Consider the following 17,625-nt stretch of genomic DNA (forward strand, 5'->3'; position numbering starts at 1 on the left):
TGGTCATGTGACCTGAAACTCGAATGAGATGTTCAGTGATACTTGATTTACTATTTTAATGTCCAAGTTTTATGAACTCGATCCATACACTTTCAGAGTTATGATGGTTATTCAACAATTCCCCCTAACATGGCCAAAGTTCATTGACCTTTAACCTTGGTCATGTGAGCTAAAACTTGCACAGGATGTTCAGTGATAGTTGATTACTCTTATGTCCAAGTTTTAAATCAGATCCATAAACTTTCGAAGTTATGATGGTAATTCAACAAAAACCCCAACTTGCCATGAGTTCATTGACCTTATGCTTAAATGACCTTTGACCTTGGTCATGTGACCTGAAACTCGCACAGGATGTTTAGTGATACTTGATTATTCTTATATGTCCAAGTTATACAAATCAGATCCATTAACTTTCAAAGTTATGATGGCTATGAAAAAATACCCCCAACTTGGTCAAAGTTCATTGACCCTAAATGACCTTTGACCTTGGTCATGTAACTTGAAACTACTGCAAAATGTTAAGTAATACTTGATTACCCTTATGGCAAGTTTCACGAACCAGGTTCATACTCTTTCGAAGTTATGACAAAATTTCAAAAACTTAATCTAGGCTTACGTTAAGATTTTGATGTTGATTCCCCCAACATGGTCTAGAATCATTGACCCTAAATGACCTTTGACCTTGGTCATGTGACCTGAAACTCAAACAGGATATTTAAAAATACTTTATTAACCTTACATGTATGTCCAAGTTTCATGAACTAGGTCCATATACTTAGTAAGTTATGCTGTCATTTCAAAAACTTGATGTTGCCACCGTCGGAAATGTGGCGCCTCTAGTCTCACTCTGCTGTGCAGGTGAGACAAAAATGGCCTTGCACTTTGAACTGTTAATTTGAGCCCTGCCAAAGTTTCAGAGTTCAAACCACAAACTAAAAAAAAAACCTTTAGGCGGTGCTGCACCATCCCGAGTTTGATCAATCTCGAGATTTTAGCCCGATCAGCCCTCTTAACGATTCAAGAAACCCCGTCTCCACCATCGCACGAAGAGCGATTCTTGCTCGAGCGAGGCAACAAGCCGATATTCCGAGCATGCGCACTTTCGATCTTGGAGTTTCAACGGCCCGCGCTTTTGAATAACTTCCCGCGATATGCAATCAAGTACATGTACTCTTTCGCCGAATTCGACCGTTGTTATGCAACAATCCTCTCAGCTCAGCCACGCAATAATTATAAGCGAGTGAAGTATTCTTCGTTTAATATGATGGCGGACTTCGAGGCAACGACAGAGGGGGAGAGAGAGAGGGGGGAGGAAAGAAATGCTATTTGCTCACATTTTGCGAAGGAATAAGACAATGCTGTCAGTATTGTTACTGACTATGACCATCGTCGATAATGAGCGCCTCCCCAATCGGTCTGGTCTCTCCCAAAATCCATTCACGGGGGGCTTGACACCATCGTTGCTGATTGGGGAATTGATGAACGCTATGATAAAGTTGACTTTCGCATGCGTTCGGTATAATCGCTGTTTATGTTTTTACCAAGGCGGAAATGGAACGCGAATTGCATTATGGACTGAAGGTCATGAATAAATTAACCCGAGTCCAAACCCGAGTGCGTCTGCACCTACGAATTAGCGCGATAATTCGTAAATAGCGCGCTATTTTGCAAATAAACCCGAGTTGACTTGGGATTGCAATCTCGAGGTTAATCCTACGAACTAGCGCGATAATTGCATCTGCATTACAAACAATCTCGAGATTTTTCAGATCGGGATAATTTGCCGGATCAGAAATAGCGCGCTAATTTGAAAACTCGGGATGGTGCAGACGGCCCTTTAGTGAATTCTGAGGATTATCACCATATTAACCATGCATACATTTACTCATTTAGGCAATATAAAAAATAAAAATAACACTAGTCAGTTGCCACAAACCACATGTATTTGTAAATGAGCAGATAGTACAAGGTCACCTTTACAACTTCCTTGATTAAACTGACTATGATCAAACAAGGATTAGTTATATTAGATAAAAATGCACACTTCATTTTGATTAATTATCAGTTATCTTTTTCATTATCAAGGACACAGAGTGCAAACACTGTAGTAAACAAGTGGAATGCCTCTGGCCATCTCACCTGCATCACATGACTCAATATAGCAGCAGTGCTGACTTTGAAAACTACTATAACTCGCACAAGATGTTCAGTGATACTTGGTTACTCTTATGTCCATGTTTTATGAACTAGACCAATACACTAACAGAGATATGATGGTAATTCAACAACAACAAAAATAACAATTTGGCCAAAGTTCATTCGCCTTTGACTAGGGTTGCAAAGGGCTGGAAACTTTCCGGAAATTTTGGAAAATTTCCATGGAAAGTTTCGGGAATTTTCAGCTGCCGGGAATTTTGGGAATTTTCGGGAATTTTCATTTTTTCACAAAAAGTGATAAATTATGTTTTTAAATAAACAATCATAAATAGATATCCTCAAATATCATACTTTCCATTTGTATTTATACTGTTCTTCATTCTTTAAATTGCCCAGGGTATAAAATATTCATCAAACTGTACATAAATACATTACATGTACATGTATATGAATCCAGTAACATGATAGAGCATTATGTACAAAATGAAGCTTTTCAATTCAACATGAAAAAAACCCCATTGCATTACACTTTTTTTTCATTTTTCTTTAAATGTAAATGTCTTTTAAGTGAGAACCTGCCATTAAATAACATTGCCCCCTACATGCAGTCTGCATGCACAGACCCTTATTGAAACTTTGATCCACATGTGGGACTTCACACAAGACTAGCACAAATACAACTTTCTGTTAAACAAAAGGACCTTCTGTACACAAGTCATTGGCAGAAACCTTAGGCTGCATATTCTGACCATTTTCCTCGAGTAAAGGGTTTGCACTTAGTCTGCTGTGTAAAGCCTTCACTCGAGTAAAGGGTCTGAATGTGCAGCCTACTCATGCCTTGTGAACTGACGGCCCTCTCGCTCAGGAAACAGCAAGATTTTATGAGCTAGTCTTTGCATGGAGACCCACTTTTTGATCAAAGTTTCAATCATGGTCTGTGTCTGCAGACTAGGTTTGCACAGCAGACTAATCCCACCAGCAGCTATGGCACTGGCTTGAGTCTTAAAATGGGGGAAAAAATCAGGTCCAGGAACGAAAAATGTAAAATTACTGCTTTATTTCTGATGCCACCCTCCACCTCTGAAAAAATGGAGGGGGTGGGCAAGAAATAACAATATTATAATGGCTGACTGAAAACAATCAAGATGAATAATTTTTCACCAAGGGAGAAATAAAAATACAATATTAAAGCTTGTTGACCTCAAATGACCTTTGACCTTGATTGAGATTGAGAAACTTGTTATCATTTTCATATCTTTTGTGATATTAAATGACAATCTCATATCAGTTTCATTTAATTTGATCTAGTATTTTGAAAATAATGAACAAAATTTTTATTTCTATTAGAGGGTTAATTTGTAAGCTCTAACCAAAAAAACGTTTTTATACTCATCAAATTAATGCTGCACACAGCACCAAGTTATAACTTCTACTATGCAGAATTATCATTGATAATGTTTCTCATCTGCAAAAAGATCAGAATATCAAAGAGGTATCAATCCATGAACAATGTATATGTATATATCATTTGTGTATTAGCATGTGCAGTGTACGTGTACTGCCATCGTACATACCATTCAACCAGTAATATAGTAAATCAACTTTTACATGAAATTCATTGAAATTCTGCTTTGTCTAATCATCTTATCTTTATGCTTTACTTGAAACTTACTGACAAAGCACAATCAAGCATCATCTGCCAGGGCAATCCTTTCAATTCCTGTATATGAATATCAGAAAATTGCTACTTTTTGAAAATTCCCAACATTTCTTGAAAATTCCCAACACTTCTTGAAAATTCCCCAAAATTGCCGAAAATTCCCAAAATTCCCAATAAATTCCCGTTTATTCCCATGGAAAGTTTCCACCTCGAAAATTCCCGGGAATTTTGCAACCCTACCTTTGACCTTGGTCATGTGACCTGAAACTTGCACAGGATGTTCAGTGATACTTGATTACTGTTATGTCCAAGTTTCATGAATCAGATCCATAAACTTTTAAAGTAATGATGGTAATTCATCAGATACCCCCGATTCGGCAAAAGTTCATTGACCCTAAAGGCCTAAATGAACTTTGACCTTGGTCATGTGACATAAAACTCATGCAGGATGTTCAGTGATACTTGATTACTGTTATGTCCAAGTTTCATGAATCAGATCCATAAACTTTCAAAGTTATGATGGTAATTCAACAGATACCGCCAATTCGGCCAAAGTTCATTGACCCTAAATGACCTTTGACCTTCGTCATGTGACATGAAACTCAGGCAGGATGTTCAGTAATACTTGATTAACCTTATGGCCAAGTTTCATGAACTAGGTCCATATATTTTCTAAGTTATGCTGTCATTTTAAAAACTTAATCTTAGGTTAAGATTTTGATGTTGATTCCCCCAACATGGTCTAAGTTCATTGACCCTAAATGACCTTTGACCTTGGTCATGTGACATGTAACTCAGGCAGGATGTTCAGTAATACTTGATTAACTTTTTGGCCAATTTTCATGAACTAGGTCCATATACTTTCTAAGTTATGCTGTCATTTCAAAAGCTTAACCTTCGGTTAAGATTTGATGTTGACGCCGCAACCGTCGGAAAAGCGGCGCCTATAGTCTCACTCTGCTGTGCAGGTGCGACAAAAATGGCCTTGCCCTTTGAACTGTTAATTTGAGCCCTGCCATGGTTTCAAAGTTCAAACCACAAATTAAAAAAAATACTTTGTGAATTCGGGCCAGGGAGAGGATTATCACCATATTAACCACGCATACATTTGCTCATTTAGGCATCATAAAAAATAAAAATAACACTAGCCAGTTGCCACAAATTTGTAAATGAGCAGATAGTACAAGGTCACCTTTATAACTTCCTCGATTAAACTGTCTATGATCAAACAAGGTTAGTTATATTAAGATAAAAATGCACACTTCACTTTGTTTAATCATCAGTTATCTTTTTCATTATCAAGGAGACAGAGTGTAAACACTGTAGTAAAAAATGTATGAATGGACTTTAAAGAGAAATTCCAGTAGTTGCAGTTAACACTGATTTCATGAGAAAGTCTGTAAAACAAGGCTTAATTGCAAGTATATCATCGAGGATCTAGATCTGGTACAGTTACATTAACTGGACTTTGTGAAATCTTGAAATCTACGCTGAAAAATGTTCACACCGAAAATCCCCAACACAGATAAGCGCACGTGGGACAATGTATAATTATTGCTCAGGGCGTCGGGCCCGACGCCCTACCCGAATCCCGTGCTTATTTGCTGATTTCTCAGCAATTACACAATTTCTTCCAGAATCCTTTGGCACATGCGTTTTACTTATACAAACAGACACTTTAGTGGTCATTTCATTGGATTCTGTACGAACTCATTTTGATATCGTTACCAAAACTAGCATTTACCTTTAAGTCACTCTATTTACATGAAGACTATGTGGGAATGGCAAGATGTGTGATGTGGGTGGATTGGATTGATGGATGGATAAGGCAAGAAGTAGACCCCTCAGTAGACCAGCAGCGCCATGATTATGCTGATGAGTAGGGCCATCCTCCTGTTTTCATTTGTCAATTTCACATGTAATGTTTTATTGCATTTGTTTTTAACAGAAATCAATTCAATTCAATGAATGAATGAATGGATGAATGGATGGATGGATGAACAAACAAAAACAAATGAATGAATGAATGAATGAATTGAATGAATGAATAAATGTATGTATGAATGATTGATAGAGGAATTGATGGATGGATCAATGATTGATGGATGAGTAGATGGATAGATAGATATAGATGGGTGATGGATTGGTGGATGAATGAATGAATGAAAATTTGATGGATGGATGAATGAATGTTTGATGGATGAATTAATGGATAGAGAAATGAATCTATCAATGAGTGGATGGATAGACGGTGGGTTGATGGATGAATAGATGAATGGACGAATGAATTAATTAATGCATGCACTAGGGCTTGGTCATGATATGTAAACTATTGCTGATAAAGCTCTTTATAAAAAGGATTTGTACTAGGTACAGATCTTCACTGCAAATATGATAAGAAAACCTCCTTAATTGATAGGCCTCAATAGGCTTGACCAAATAACCTGCACTAATGATTCTCAAGCTAAGTATTTTCACTCATTGTTGCACTTGGAAAAACAATAACAAAAACGCACTTTAATTATAATAGTATGATTTAAACTGTATTTTTATTATTTACTTATCATTGAGGCCTACATGTACATGTAATTCATTAGATGCAATAAATTTTCATTTTGGGGGACTAGTTTTCTGAAAACAGGTTTGAAAATATGCAAGATAGGTTCATTGGGTTGTGTGTTGCCTGGTTTTGGCATTTCATAAACACCCCATATCTAAAATCATGTTTGCATCAAGTGTTGAGCAAACATGACAGTGACCTTTGGTTTTACATTTTTTTCATACTCAATGACAATGTTGTGTCATTGAGATAGCTGTGCCCCCCCACAAAAAAAAATGAAAATCATTGTAAGAACACGAGGTGAGAAATAAGAAGAATTCACAAACATGTATCCTCCATACACAGGAAAAGAATACAAAATTATTTTTTGCTGGCTCATATTCATGTTTTCTGATTTTAGTGGGTGTGATGACACTTTCAACAATTATCAGGTTTGTTTTTTTAAATTATGCAGGTTTGAAAGTATCTAGTGTGTACAACATAATGGATCTACATGTGTGTATACTTGTAGTACCCACTGAACCACACTAGTGCATGTTTGTGACTTTGTGCCATGAGAAATTTACTGAATGATATTTATCATAAATGAAAGAATTTCAAATATTTTTACACTTCAGTTGACTCAGTATAATTACAAACAATATGGATCAAGCAAATATTTGATTATAAAGTCTATTTCTAAAAATGTTTCCACATCCAGTTGGCTCGTACTAAAGCTACACAAAGGAATATAATGCCCCCCCAAAAAAAAAAAAGAGAAAAAATCGAGACCAAGAAATACATGTAACCAACTAAACATAAACAAACCATCATCAAACTATTTGTTTCAGCGTAAGATCAACAGTTGAAAACTCTGCAAAATCTGGACATGCTCACCTCTCTTGTTTTGCATCCCACCTATCATGTGCAAAAGGGTTGTCAATCATATACAAGTGTTTCCTTACGTAATGTTCAATAGGTTTGAAGAGAAATACATTGTACATGTTAACTCTTAACTGATTCACAATAAACTAAAATACTAAATGATGATGATGACGAGTTTACTAAATACTAAGACATGTACATGTATGTTCAGAGAGGAAGAAAACCATATTTTTCATTCAAATCAGAAAAAGTGGATATACTTTGGGTTTCATAAAATGAAAAAAAAAAAAACTTTTTGTATCTGGTAAAAATGCCCATGAAATATATACATGTAATTACTTTGGAACTACCAAAATTGGAGATGTGGTGTTTGGCTAATAAATTACTGGTTAATTCTCAAAAAACTAATTATTTGATATTCAAACCAAAAAATAAAAAACTCTCTGAACAAATCTGCGATGTTGCAATCAATAATTCTAATATACAACAGGTATCAAACACATTTCTTGGAGTGACAATTGATGAAAATCTTACTTGGACTCCACATATTAATATCATCCTGCGAAAGATCTCGTATGCAATTGGTATATTATACAAAATAAGACACTTTGTTCTTCTGAAAATATTGATTGATATCATATAATGCTATTATCCTTCCCCATCTGTCTTACTGTATTGTTGCTTGGGGGCATTGTGCTAAAATTATTCTAAATAAATTGTATGTTTTACAAAAAAGAGCACTACGTGCAATTACAAACTCTCACCCGAGAACTCCATCTGGACCTCTTTTTAGAAAATTTAATATGCTAACTATATTTCAAATACATGAACTGCAAGTTGGATCATTTATGTACATGTATAATAAAAACTTGCTTCCCCATATTTTTTATATATGTTTAAAATGACAAAGGATGTCCATACACTTAATACAAGACATGCTAATAACATGTATATTCCTCTGTTGAAATATCAAACTTCACGTAAATCTGTAAAATATTCTGGAGTAATTACTTGGAATGCAATACCTGCTAATATAAAAATGTCTCCATCTATTGCCTCATTTAAACGAAAGTATAAAATGCATCTCATGAAGGAATCTTAAGTGATATATAATTTACCCATCACAATTCAGACATAAATGTACCTGTACCCCCCTTTCTCTCTCTTTATTATGTATATTTCAATATGGCTTTGGAGCCCAGCCTTTGAAAGGCCAATGGCCTCTGCTGGCTCCCCCATATTCTTGGTATTTACATGTATATTCATATGTTTTCTTTTTGTAAATATTTGATTGTATTTGAATGTTTTTTTACCAGAAATGGAAATAAATAAATGAAATGAAAAAAGTGAGCAAATGTCAGGTGACATCTTTTAATTCACTCATTTGAACACTTTCTGTATTGTGCAGAACTTAATTGTTTGGTAAAATGATGCAAAATAGTCATTCTTGCATCAAATTTGATGAAATTCTCAGTGTCTTGTTTGAATTTTCTCTAAACGGCATCCTCATTCTAATCGACTTGTTGTTAGGTGTCCGGTAGACTTAGCCTCAAAGAAATCTGGGCGTTTCAGTGACCATGTGCCAACATACATGTTGGCCTACTGCACATACATGTATGGCCAACCACTTTCTCCTTTACTCTAATTTCTTACTACATAAAGCATTCCATGCTAGACATCGAGATTTGCATTTTGTTAATTACACAAAATATCACAATTTTAATTTATTTTATATGAAGAATCATCTGTTTAATAAAATAAAAGGCAACTCTTTATATCAAGAAGTGGGATTAAGAAAACAGCATGCCATACGTGTAGTCTCTATACTAAGGCATATAATCCTGGTTTAAACATTCAGGTGTGGCAACCCCCTGAAGACTCATAATACGCACATATTGGTCTCTACTTCAAGATAAATTCCAGTATTGGTAACGATCTCAAACTGACTTTTTTCAGAATCTAATATAATGACCACCCAAGTGTCTGTTTGTATGAATAAAAAATATGTGCCAAAGGATTTTGGAAGAAATTGTGTAATTAATGAGAAATAAGCAAAATAAGCGCGGATTCGGTCACTTCTGTCGGGTCTTTATTCCAGCAATAATAATACACTGTCCCACGTGTGCCTTTCTGTGTAGGTTATCTTCAGTGTGAACATTTTTCAGCGTAGATTTCAAGATTTCACAAAGTTTAGTTTATGTAACTGTACCAGATCAAGATCCTCGATGATATACTGACAATTAAGCCTGGTTTACAGACTTTCTCATGAAATCAGTGTTTACGGCAACTACTGGCATTTCTCTTTAAACTTGAGACTACTTGTGTACTGTGCGACGAAAGTACACATTTCAGTGGTGTTATTCAATATTAGTCATGGTTGATGAGGTTCCCACAGCCATGTTAATGGCTTAGGCATAATGCCTAGTGCAATGCTTCAATAGTTTTTATGACAATGTGGGATGTCATCTAGCATCAAGCCCATCAAGAATGGTGTGCATGTATGTAGTTGGATTGAAATATGCAAAGAAGATCAGGTAATAAGGACAACCAGTGTGTTGGCTCAGTTGGTAAAGCGTCCGTCTCCCAATCGGGAGATCAGGAGTTCCAACCCCGGCCGCGTCAGACCAAAAGACATAAAAAAATGGGAGTTCCTGCTACACTGTTTGGCATTCAATGATTAGAGATGGAGCCTCGTCAATCTGGCGCTGCAAAGCGGTAAAGCAGATTTTGGGAGTATTTCATTTCATGTCTATTTCGAATAATAAAATATGGACATTCATCTTTCATGTAACTTTATTTTCTCTTAAAAAAATCAAGATTTAAAAACCAAATCAGAAGCAAATACATCATCATAAGAATAAGTAAAATATACACAAGGGCAGTTCCATAGAATGATCAACCTTTTTGTACATCTGACCCCCATTTTTCTTAAAGAGGAAGTTCAGTCTGACAAAAAAATTATTGTAAAAATAGCAGAAAAAATAATAAAAAATATTGCCGAAGGTTTGAGAAAAATTCATCAAATAATTAAAAAGTTATTAGAATTTCAATTATTTGATTTGTGACGTCATATGCGAGCAGCATTCCTACATAGCGAATGGTAAAAAAACAATAAAATGCCATTTTCTCAGAAAATTGACAATAGTTTTCACTGTACCTTTTGTATATCAATAGACAAATCATTTCACATCCGATCACGAAAAGAAAACAAAACTAAGTCATCAGGAACCATACAAAATTTGAAATTCATACATTTTATATTACATAACACATGAGGCAGCTGCTCGTTTATGACGTCACAAATCCAAAACTTTGAACTCTAATAACTTTCTTTTACACTTTAACAGATTTTCCTCAAACCTTCACCAATATTTTTTTACTATTTTTTCTGCTATTTTTACAACAAAGTTTTCTTCAGGGTGAACTTCCCCTTTAAGTCTTAAACTGAGCAAGTCATGGTCCTCTGAGAACATTACAGGCTGTCAAAAGAACAAGAAATCAGAGACAGAAAGAAAAATTCATGAAGGTCCCACAGGGGGTCAGACATACATAATTTTGGGGAATTGCCAACAAGTTTAATGCATTTTCACTGCTTACCACAGGATTGATTTGAATAGAAAAACTCAAATTTATGAGCCTCAAAACTGAGCTTTATTGCACCGTTTGTCACCAGTCTGAATTCTACATTACTATACATGAACAAAGATGTGAACATATATCCAGACTCTAGAGCACCGTTCAATGAAATTGTTCATTAAAATTTTAATTTAAGAACTATTATCATCAATTGTTCTTGTTGGATACATGGGGGTCGTTTCATGAACTGTAAGTTAAGAGTGACTTAAACGACGACTAGTAATGCTTTCTTAAGGTAAATTGCAGTCACCATTTAATGTTCATTGGTGATTATAGCATGTAAGAAAGGTTCACCAGCAATTTCTAAAGTCACTCTTAATTTCTAAACAGCTTTATGAAACGGCACCCTGTAAGCTTAAGCTGGGCCCAATGTAATTCGGTTTGGATCTACATTATTTTTTTAAAAATGTGATATCACACAGCGGCAGTATTACCTTCGCATATGGTGAGAGATCTCGCTACCCTCCACAAGGCATCATGAATAGGTTGGAGAAACGAGACATCGATCGCCATGATGAGAGAGAGGGCTATTATGGCAATACAGAGGTTCCAGGGAGATGTGGGCCATAAGCCATTCATGATCAGATTCCTTTACAGAAATAGGGAAAGGAGTGGTATTAAAATTGAAATTTTAATTTCAACATCTTGAAATGTGATGATAGATGAATGAAAATGCGGATTACAGTGAATTAAATTGGAACCATAATCAGCAAAATAAATTGCTAGTCTACACAAGTATCGACAACATTCACTACAAAAGTTAATATACTAGTAACCATCAATCTCACAGTCACAACTATAATAATCATGTACATCTAGATCTACTGTGAAAATTTAGTCAGCATCAATTTTGAAAATTATCAAAAGGATCATTAAGACATCATGATCATGATTAGTCTCATTCTTCATCATCATCATTAGTCATCATCATCTCTCCATCACAAAAACATCACTTTATACTTTGCATCACAATCATCGGTAAAAAAAAACTAATAGTAATATTTCAAAATGCTAGATAGAATAAGATTCAGGAAATAAGGAAGTGGTCATGTGTAAAGAATAGAACTTCATCAGCAAAAAGGCAAAATACCTAGTCCTCTACTACTCTCATTGACAATACATCCACATGGGCACTAGATCTAGGTCTAGTCTATATTCCCTTTTTTAAAGAACAATAGTACGCACCGAGTTCTGTAGAGATTTCTGACAGATTTCCGCTTGTATTTCTCGAATCTACTTTCCCAGGTATTCTCTTTCGTGCTGGAGAAATAATCCACCTTCGGCTCCGTTTCATCAGCGGCACTCCTCGCTTCAGCCATGTTGTTCAACGCGAGAGAACGACAGCAGAATGCAGTAAAATGAATTCCAAGTTTGACGTTTATCCGGCCAACGTTCAGATAAAATTTCAAAACAGGCTTTTACCATAACAAAGTGGACACAAGTCACAAGCACACTCAGGCCAGCTGCACTGTGAATTGCGAATTATTTATTCCTGATCCTGCTGCCAGCTAAGATTGGAACTGGAAGAAATTCGGTGCACTGCAACTTCGTACGGCTTCCCGATCCCGGTGAAAGCAGCCTAGCCGACTGAATACACCAATAGGCAATACACACACATACCGTATCGAGCGGATGTAAGCGGTATATATACACATGGCTTAAAGGGGCTGTGTGGCAGTTCTGGGGCGGGGGTGTGGGTGTGGTTGCCGAGCATCGTCGATCGTTGGCGTTGCCAAGTAAATTTTGTCGGAGCTTTATTTCCATAATTTCATGAGATAAATATGGAAGCTTAAAAGTGCCACCGAGATGTTGAGATAATTATCTCGGGAAGTCGACATCTCGATAGCAAAAGATAAGATGACGAGATCCTGGATCTCATCATGTCGACATCTTTTAGAAGAGATGATGAGATGACAAGATCCCGGATCTCATCATGTCAACATCTTTTAGAAGAGATGTTGAGATGACAAGATCCCGGATCTCATCATGTTGACATCTTTTAGAAGAGATGATGAGATGACAAGATCCTGGATCTCATCATGTTGACATCTTTTGGAAGAGATGATGAGATGACAAGATCCCGGATCTCATCATGTTGACATCTTGTAGAAGAGATGATGAGATGACAAGATCCTGGATCTCATCATGTTGACATCTTGTAGAAGAGATGATGAGATGACAAGATCCTGGATCTCATCATGTCAACATCTTAAGAAGAGATGTTGAGATGACAAGATCATCTCATCATCTCATCATCTTTTCTACAAGATGTCAACATGATGAGATCCGGGATCTTGTCATCTCAACATCTCTTCTAAAAGATGTTGACATGATGAGATCCGGGATCTTGTCATCTCATCATCTGTTCTAAAAGATGTTGACATGATGAGATCCAGGATCTTGTCATCTCATCATCTCTTCTAAAAGATGTCGACATGATGAGATCCAGGATCTCGTCATCTCAACATCTCTTCTAAAAGATGTTGACATGATGAGATCCAGGATCTCGTCATCTCAACATCTCTTCTAAAAGATGTTGACATGATGAGATCCAGGATCTCGTCATCTCATCATCTCTTCTAAAAGATGTCAACATGATGAGATCCAGGATCTCGTCATCTTATATTTTGCTATCAAGATGTCGACTTCCCGAGATAATTATCTCAACATCTCGGTGGCACTTTTAAGCTTCCATAGATAAATGTGTTTTCACCGGTTTCCCACAGAAGTTTTCGCATGGTGAACGATAGATTTAAAGCATGGCTGATCGTCAACAAAACGGAGTGTCGAGTGAGTTTGAAAGCCAGCCTAGCCTGTAAAACTTCTTAATTTTATGAAATTACTGAAATTCAAGCCTTATTTCAAATAACTAGAACTTTCTTATTTCTCAACCATTTTCTGTAATTTAGGTATCAAATTAAAGAGGAGATATTGAACTTTTCAAAAATGTGGTTTTCTTTTTGAAACCCATATACCCCCTCGCCAAATTAGTTTTTGATATCCTTTTTTCAAATTGTCTTTGCTCACTCATGCGTGAATAAAAAATAATCTAAGTAATATCAGATGGAAGAGGAGATTCTAAGCTTTCAATTGGTATATAGGTCATTTGTCTATTTTATTATGATTAAGTAATGATAAATGATCGCTAAATCTCGGTTTCGTTTTTTCTGGGACGCACTGTATAATACATGCATGGTATTATGCTAACTGTATACATATCATCATTGTAAGTATAAAACAAAATTAATTGAATTGGATTGCACAGTTTTTTTAATGCTTTTTAGCCTTTATTCAGATAACATCACATTTTTCATGCATACACAAGTAATAAATAAATTATACAAAGTAAAGTGAAATACATGTACAGCAATATAACAAATGAAATATACATTATGATGAACATTTTATAAACAAAGATTATCACAACCCATAATGCAAAGAAATCCATTATTTTCACATGTATTTTCTGTATAATGATGTGGTATTGTATACTAAAAAAACCCAACAAGAAACAAACATAAAGTGACTTTTTTAAATTCTGAGCAAATAATAAAATTGATGTATATAATACTTTGTTTAATAAAGATGTGAATAAGCTATCCCATGATAAAAAAAATGTATAGATATTTTATATCTCTGTATTTTGTAATACAATACAAAAAAGAATAAGTCTCTACGTTTATACTTAAAAAGTGTACAACAATCTGAATAAAGAATTTGTATATTAAGAACACAAAAACAACACCGTTGCATTTTTTCATACATGCACCGCGGTCTGTTGGCTTACCCAAGCCATGAATTTCCAATCCTAACCCCTTTATTGGTTTGTCAAAAAAAACAAAACAAAACACAAATCAGCAACAAAAAACACCTTTGATCCAAGACAGACTTTCATGTTTCATATAGATTTAGTTCTAAGAAAGAATGATGAAAAAAGAAAGAATTGTTGTTGGAATCTAGATACCCTCCGGGGATATCCACTTCTATTTTGTCGGAATGAAATGTGTAGCTGAAGAGTGGTTGGTTTTCACTTTGTTGAAATTTGGTTCACAACACACACAAAAAAGAAAATAACAAAGAGTGGCCTCGAAATTATGAGTTGCTAACTGCAACTTTCTTCAGCGATGTGACCCGATTTCGTTATTTTCTGTTTTTTATATTGTGAACCAAAGTTCAACAAAATCGTTATCTTTCACGAACAGATGAACTTTCATGATGGTTTACTGAGTTTCTGTTTATTATAGAGATTTCAAAAATCAGCTATCAAGCTGTTTTTGGCATTTCCGTCTGGAACATTAAAACACTGACAGGTATAACACAAATCAATAATCTATTAACAAAAAAATTACAAAAACATTACAAATAAAAATGATACATTATACGAATGTGAAATCGACATATAAGAAAAAGAATTAGGTATAATGCCGGTAAAATATAGGGCGGAGCTATTTTCTTGATCTTGCTGTTTTTGTTGTTGTTGTTCTTCTTCTTCTTCTTCCTCCTTCTTCCTCCACTTTTGTTGTAGATCAACATTTAGCAGGGTTCTGCACAAAGAGTGTCTATCTGCATTATGAATTATTACAGAGAGGAAAGAGACGTTATACGGAGACATAATAAAATATTATATTTGCAACAAAAAATATGATGACATTATTGTTCAGCACAAGATGGCGACAAACTATTTATGTGATCGTACCTTATTGCACAACATCCAATGGGCGGATATTCTCAACTCTAGTCTTGGAATGTAGTTGGATTTCAATAGTAGGCAGAAAAAAGAAACATTAAGTGAATTACGCCTATTGAGTGCTTAATAATCAGTACTCTTGTTTACAGTGATTCATTTCGAGCGTTTGCCCCTCCTCGCCCCCTATTGCTAGTGGCAACCACTGCAACCTGATATGTCAGAATCAAAATACAACTTTGTTTATTTTTCTGCTCGTGAAATAGATTTGATTTGATTTATTCTTTTTCTTCTGCATTCATAACAATGATATGCAATATTCATTACGTAACAAACATAATCAATATATCAGTACTTGATTTTGGTATTAACCATAAAGAAAAAACTACAAAATAAAAAAAAGTCATTCTTAACAAATATGATCTACAACCAGCAAAGAATATTGAACATTTACAGTTTGCAGGAGAAGGGTTGTCATTAAGCAGATTGCTTGAAAAAAAAGACAAAATTTACATACTCTGTTTCTTTCATCTTATTTGTTTATTGTTTAAAGGACAAGTCCACCCCAACAAAAACTTGACTTGAATAAAAGAAAAATTCAACAACCCAGAAGGAAAAACCAGTTCCTCTGGACCAGTTAGACCAATATAATTTTAACTGGTAACTCTGGAAATTGGTACATCGATTTACTGGTCTAACTGGTCATACTGGTCCAGTTAAAAATTAAACTGGTCTTGAAGTACTGGAATTTTATACTGGTCTTGTTTCTGGTGGTTGTTATTGGTTTCACTGGTCTTCATACTGGTCTCACTGGTCCTCATACTGGTCTAACTGGTCCTCAAACTGGTCGAACTGGTCCTCGTACTGGTTTTACTAGATCAGTTTATTACATGCTTTTGGTTTGTTATATACCATCGCCAGTGAAATGTGATGAAAAAGATGGTTAGTGAATTAATCTTTCTGCTGTTATTTTGAATGTGATGTATAAAATTACACATTTTCATTGTTAATTAGTTCACACAATTATTTTGAAGGTTTTCAAAAAACAATGAGTGCTATTGCAAAGATATTCCATTATAAATCCTGATTTTTCTTAAAAAAAAACAGGAAATATGCAAATGAGGTAAACCACGTGATCAGCATCATCAGAATTACTGGTATTACTGGTCTTGACCAGTTTAATTTCAAACATTGAATTACTTTAGACCAGGTTACTATATATCAGAGGAATACATCTTGCTTTGAGCTTAATCATAATTAGAGGAAATAATTATTTTAATTATGATATCAATAATTGATAATTATGATAATATTAATAATAATAATTACAATATCAACAATAATAACAGTAATAAGAATGATTACAAGAATGATCATAATAATAATAATTGTGATAATCATAAGAGCAATGATGATAACAATGTTAACGATAATAACTTTCTCTGAATTGTAAGATTAATTTTTCATAATTTGTTAAATGATCTGATTTGAAAGTCATTATTTATTGGACCAGTAACCAGAATGCAATTGTTTGAATTGGTCTCCAGTTCATTTTTACTGGTCCAGTTAAAAATCAACTGGTCCAGTAAACATTTACTGGAAACCAGTAAAAATCTACTGGAAACCATTTATTGGACCAGTAACACCAGTTTAATGAAAAACAATTTAACTGGTATTACTAATTGCTTCAACTGGAATGCAATTGTTGGAACTGGTCTCCAGTTAATTTTTACTGGTCCAGTTAAAAATCAACTGGCCCAGTAAAAATATACTGGAAACCAGTATAATTATACTGGAAACCAGTAAAAAAAAATTACTGGTCTAACTGGTTTTTCCTTCTGGGAAGCATAACACTGAAAATTTCATCAAAATCGGATGTAAAATTAAGTTATGGCATTTTAAAGTTTCGCTTCATTTCACAAAACAGTTATATGCACATCTCGGAAATGAGGAACTGATGACATCACTCACTATTTCTTTTGTATTTTATTATATGAAATATGAAATTTTTTTATTTTCTCGTCATTGTCAGGTGATATGAAATTTCATTCCTCCCTGAACACG

At 34.9% G+C, this 17,625-nt stretch overlaps 1 protein-coding gene across 1 annotated transcript in view; it reads right to left on the reverse strand.

The window, feature by feature from the left end:
- LOC121411418 (carnitine O-palmitoyltransferase 1, liver isoform-like) overlaps positions 1-12,423 on the reverse strand; it is a 37,633-nt gene extending 25,210 nt beyond the window's left edge. Inside the window, exons 1-2 of the mRNA XM_041604146.1 lie at positions 12,063-12,423; positions 11,312-11,466 (exon numbers count right to left, since the gene is read on the reverse strand). Coding sequence (XP_041460080.1) covers positions 11,312-11,466; positions 12,063-12,196 — 289 coding nt within the window. The 5' untranslated portion in view covers positions 12,197-12,423. The remainder of the gene's footprint in view (positions 1-11,311; positions 11,467-12,062) is intronic.
- Positions 12,424-17,625: the final 5,202 nt, after the last annotated feature.

Source organism: Lytechinus variegatus, chromosome 3 (genome assembly GCF_018143015.1).
Source record: "Lytechinus variegatus isolate NC3 chromosome 3, Lvar_3.0, whole genome shotgun sequence".
Lineage (NCBI taxonomy): Eukaryota > Metazoa > Echinodermata > Echinoidea > Temnopleuroida > Toxopneustidae > Lytechinus > Lytechinus variegatus.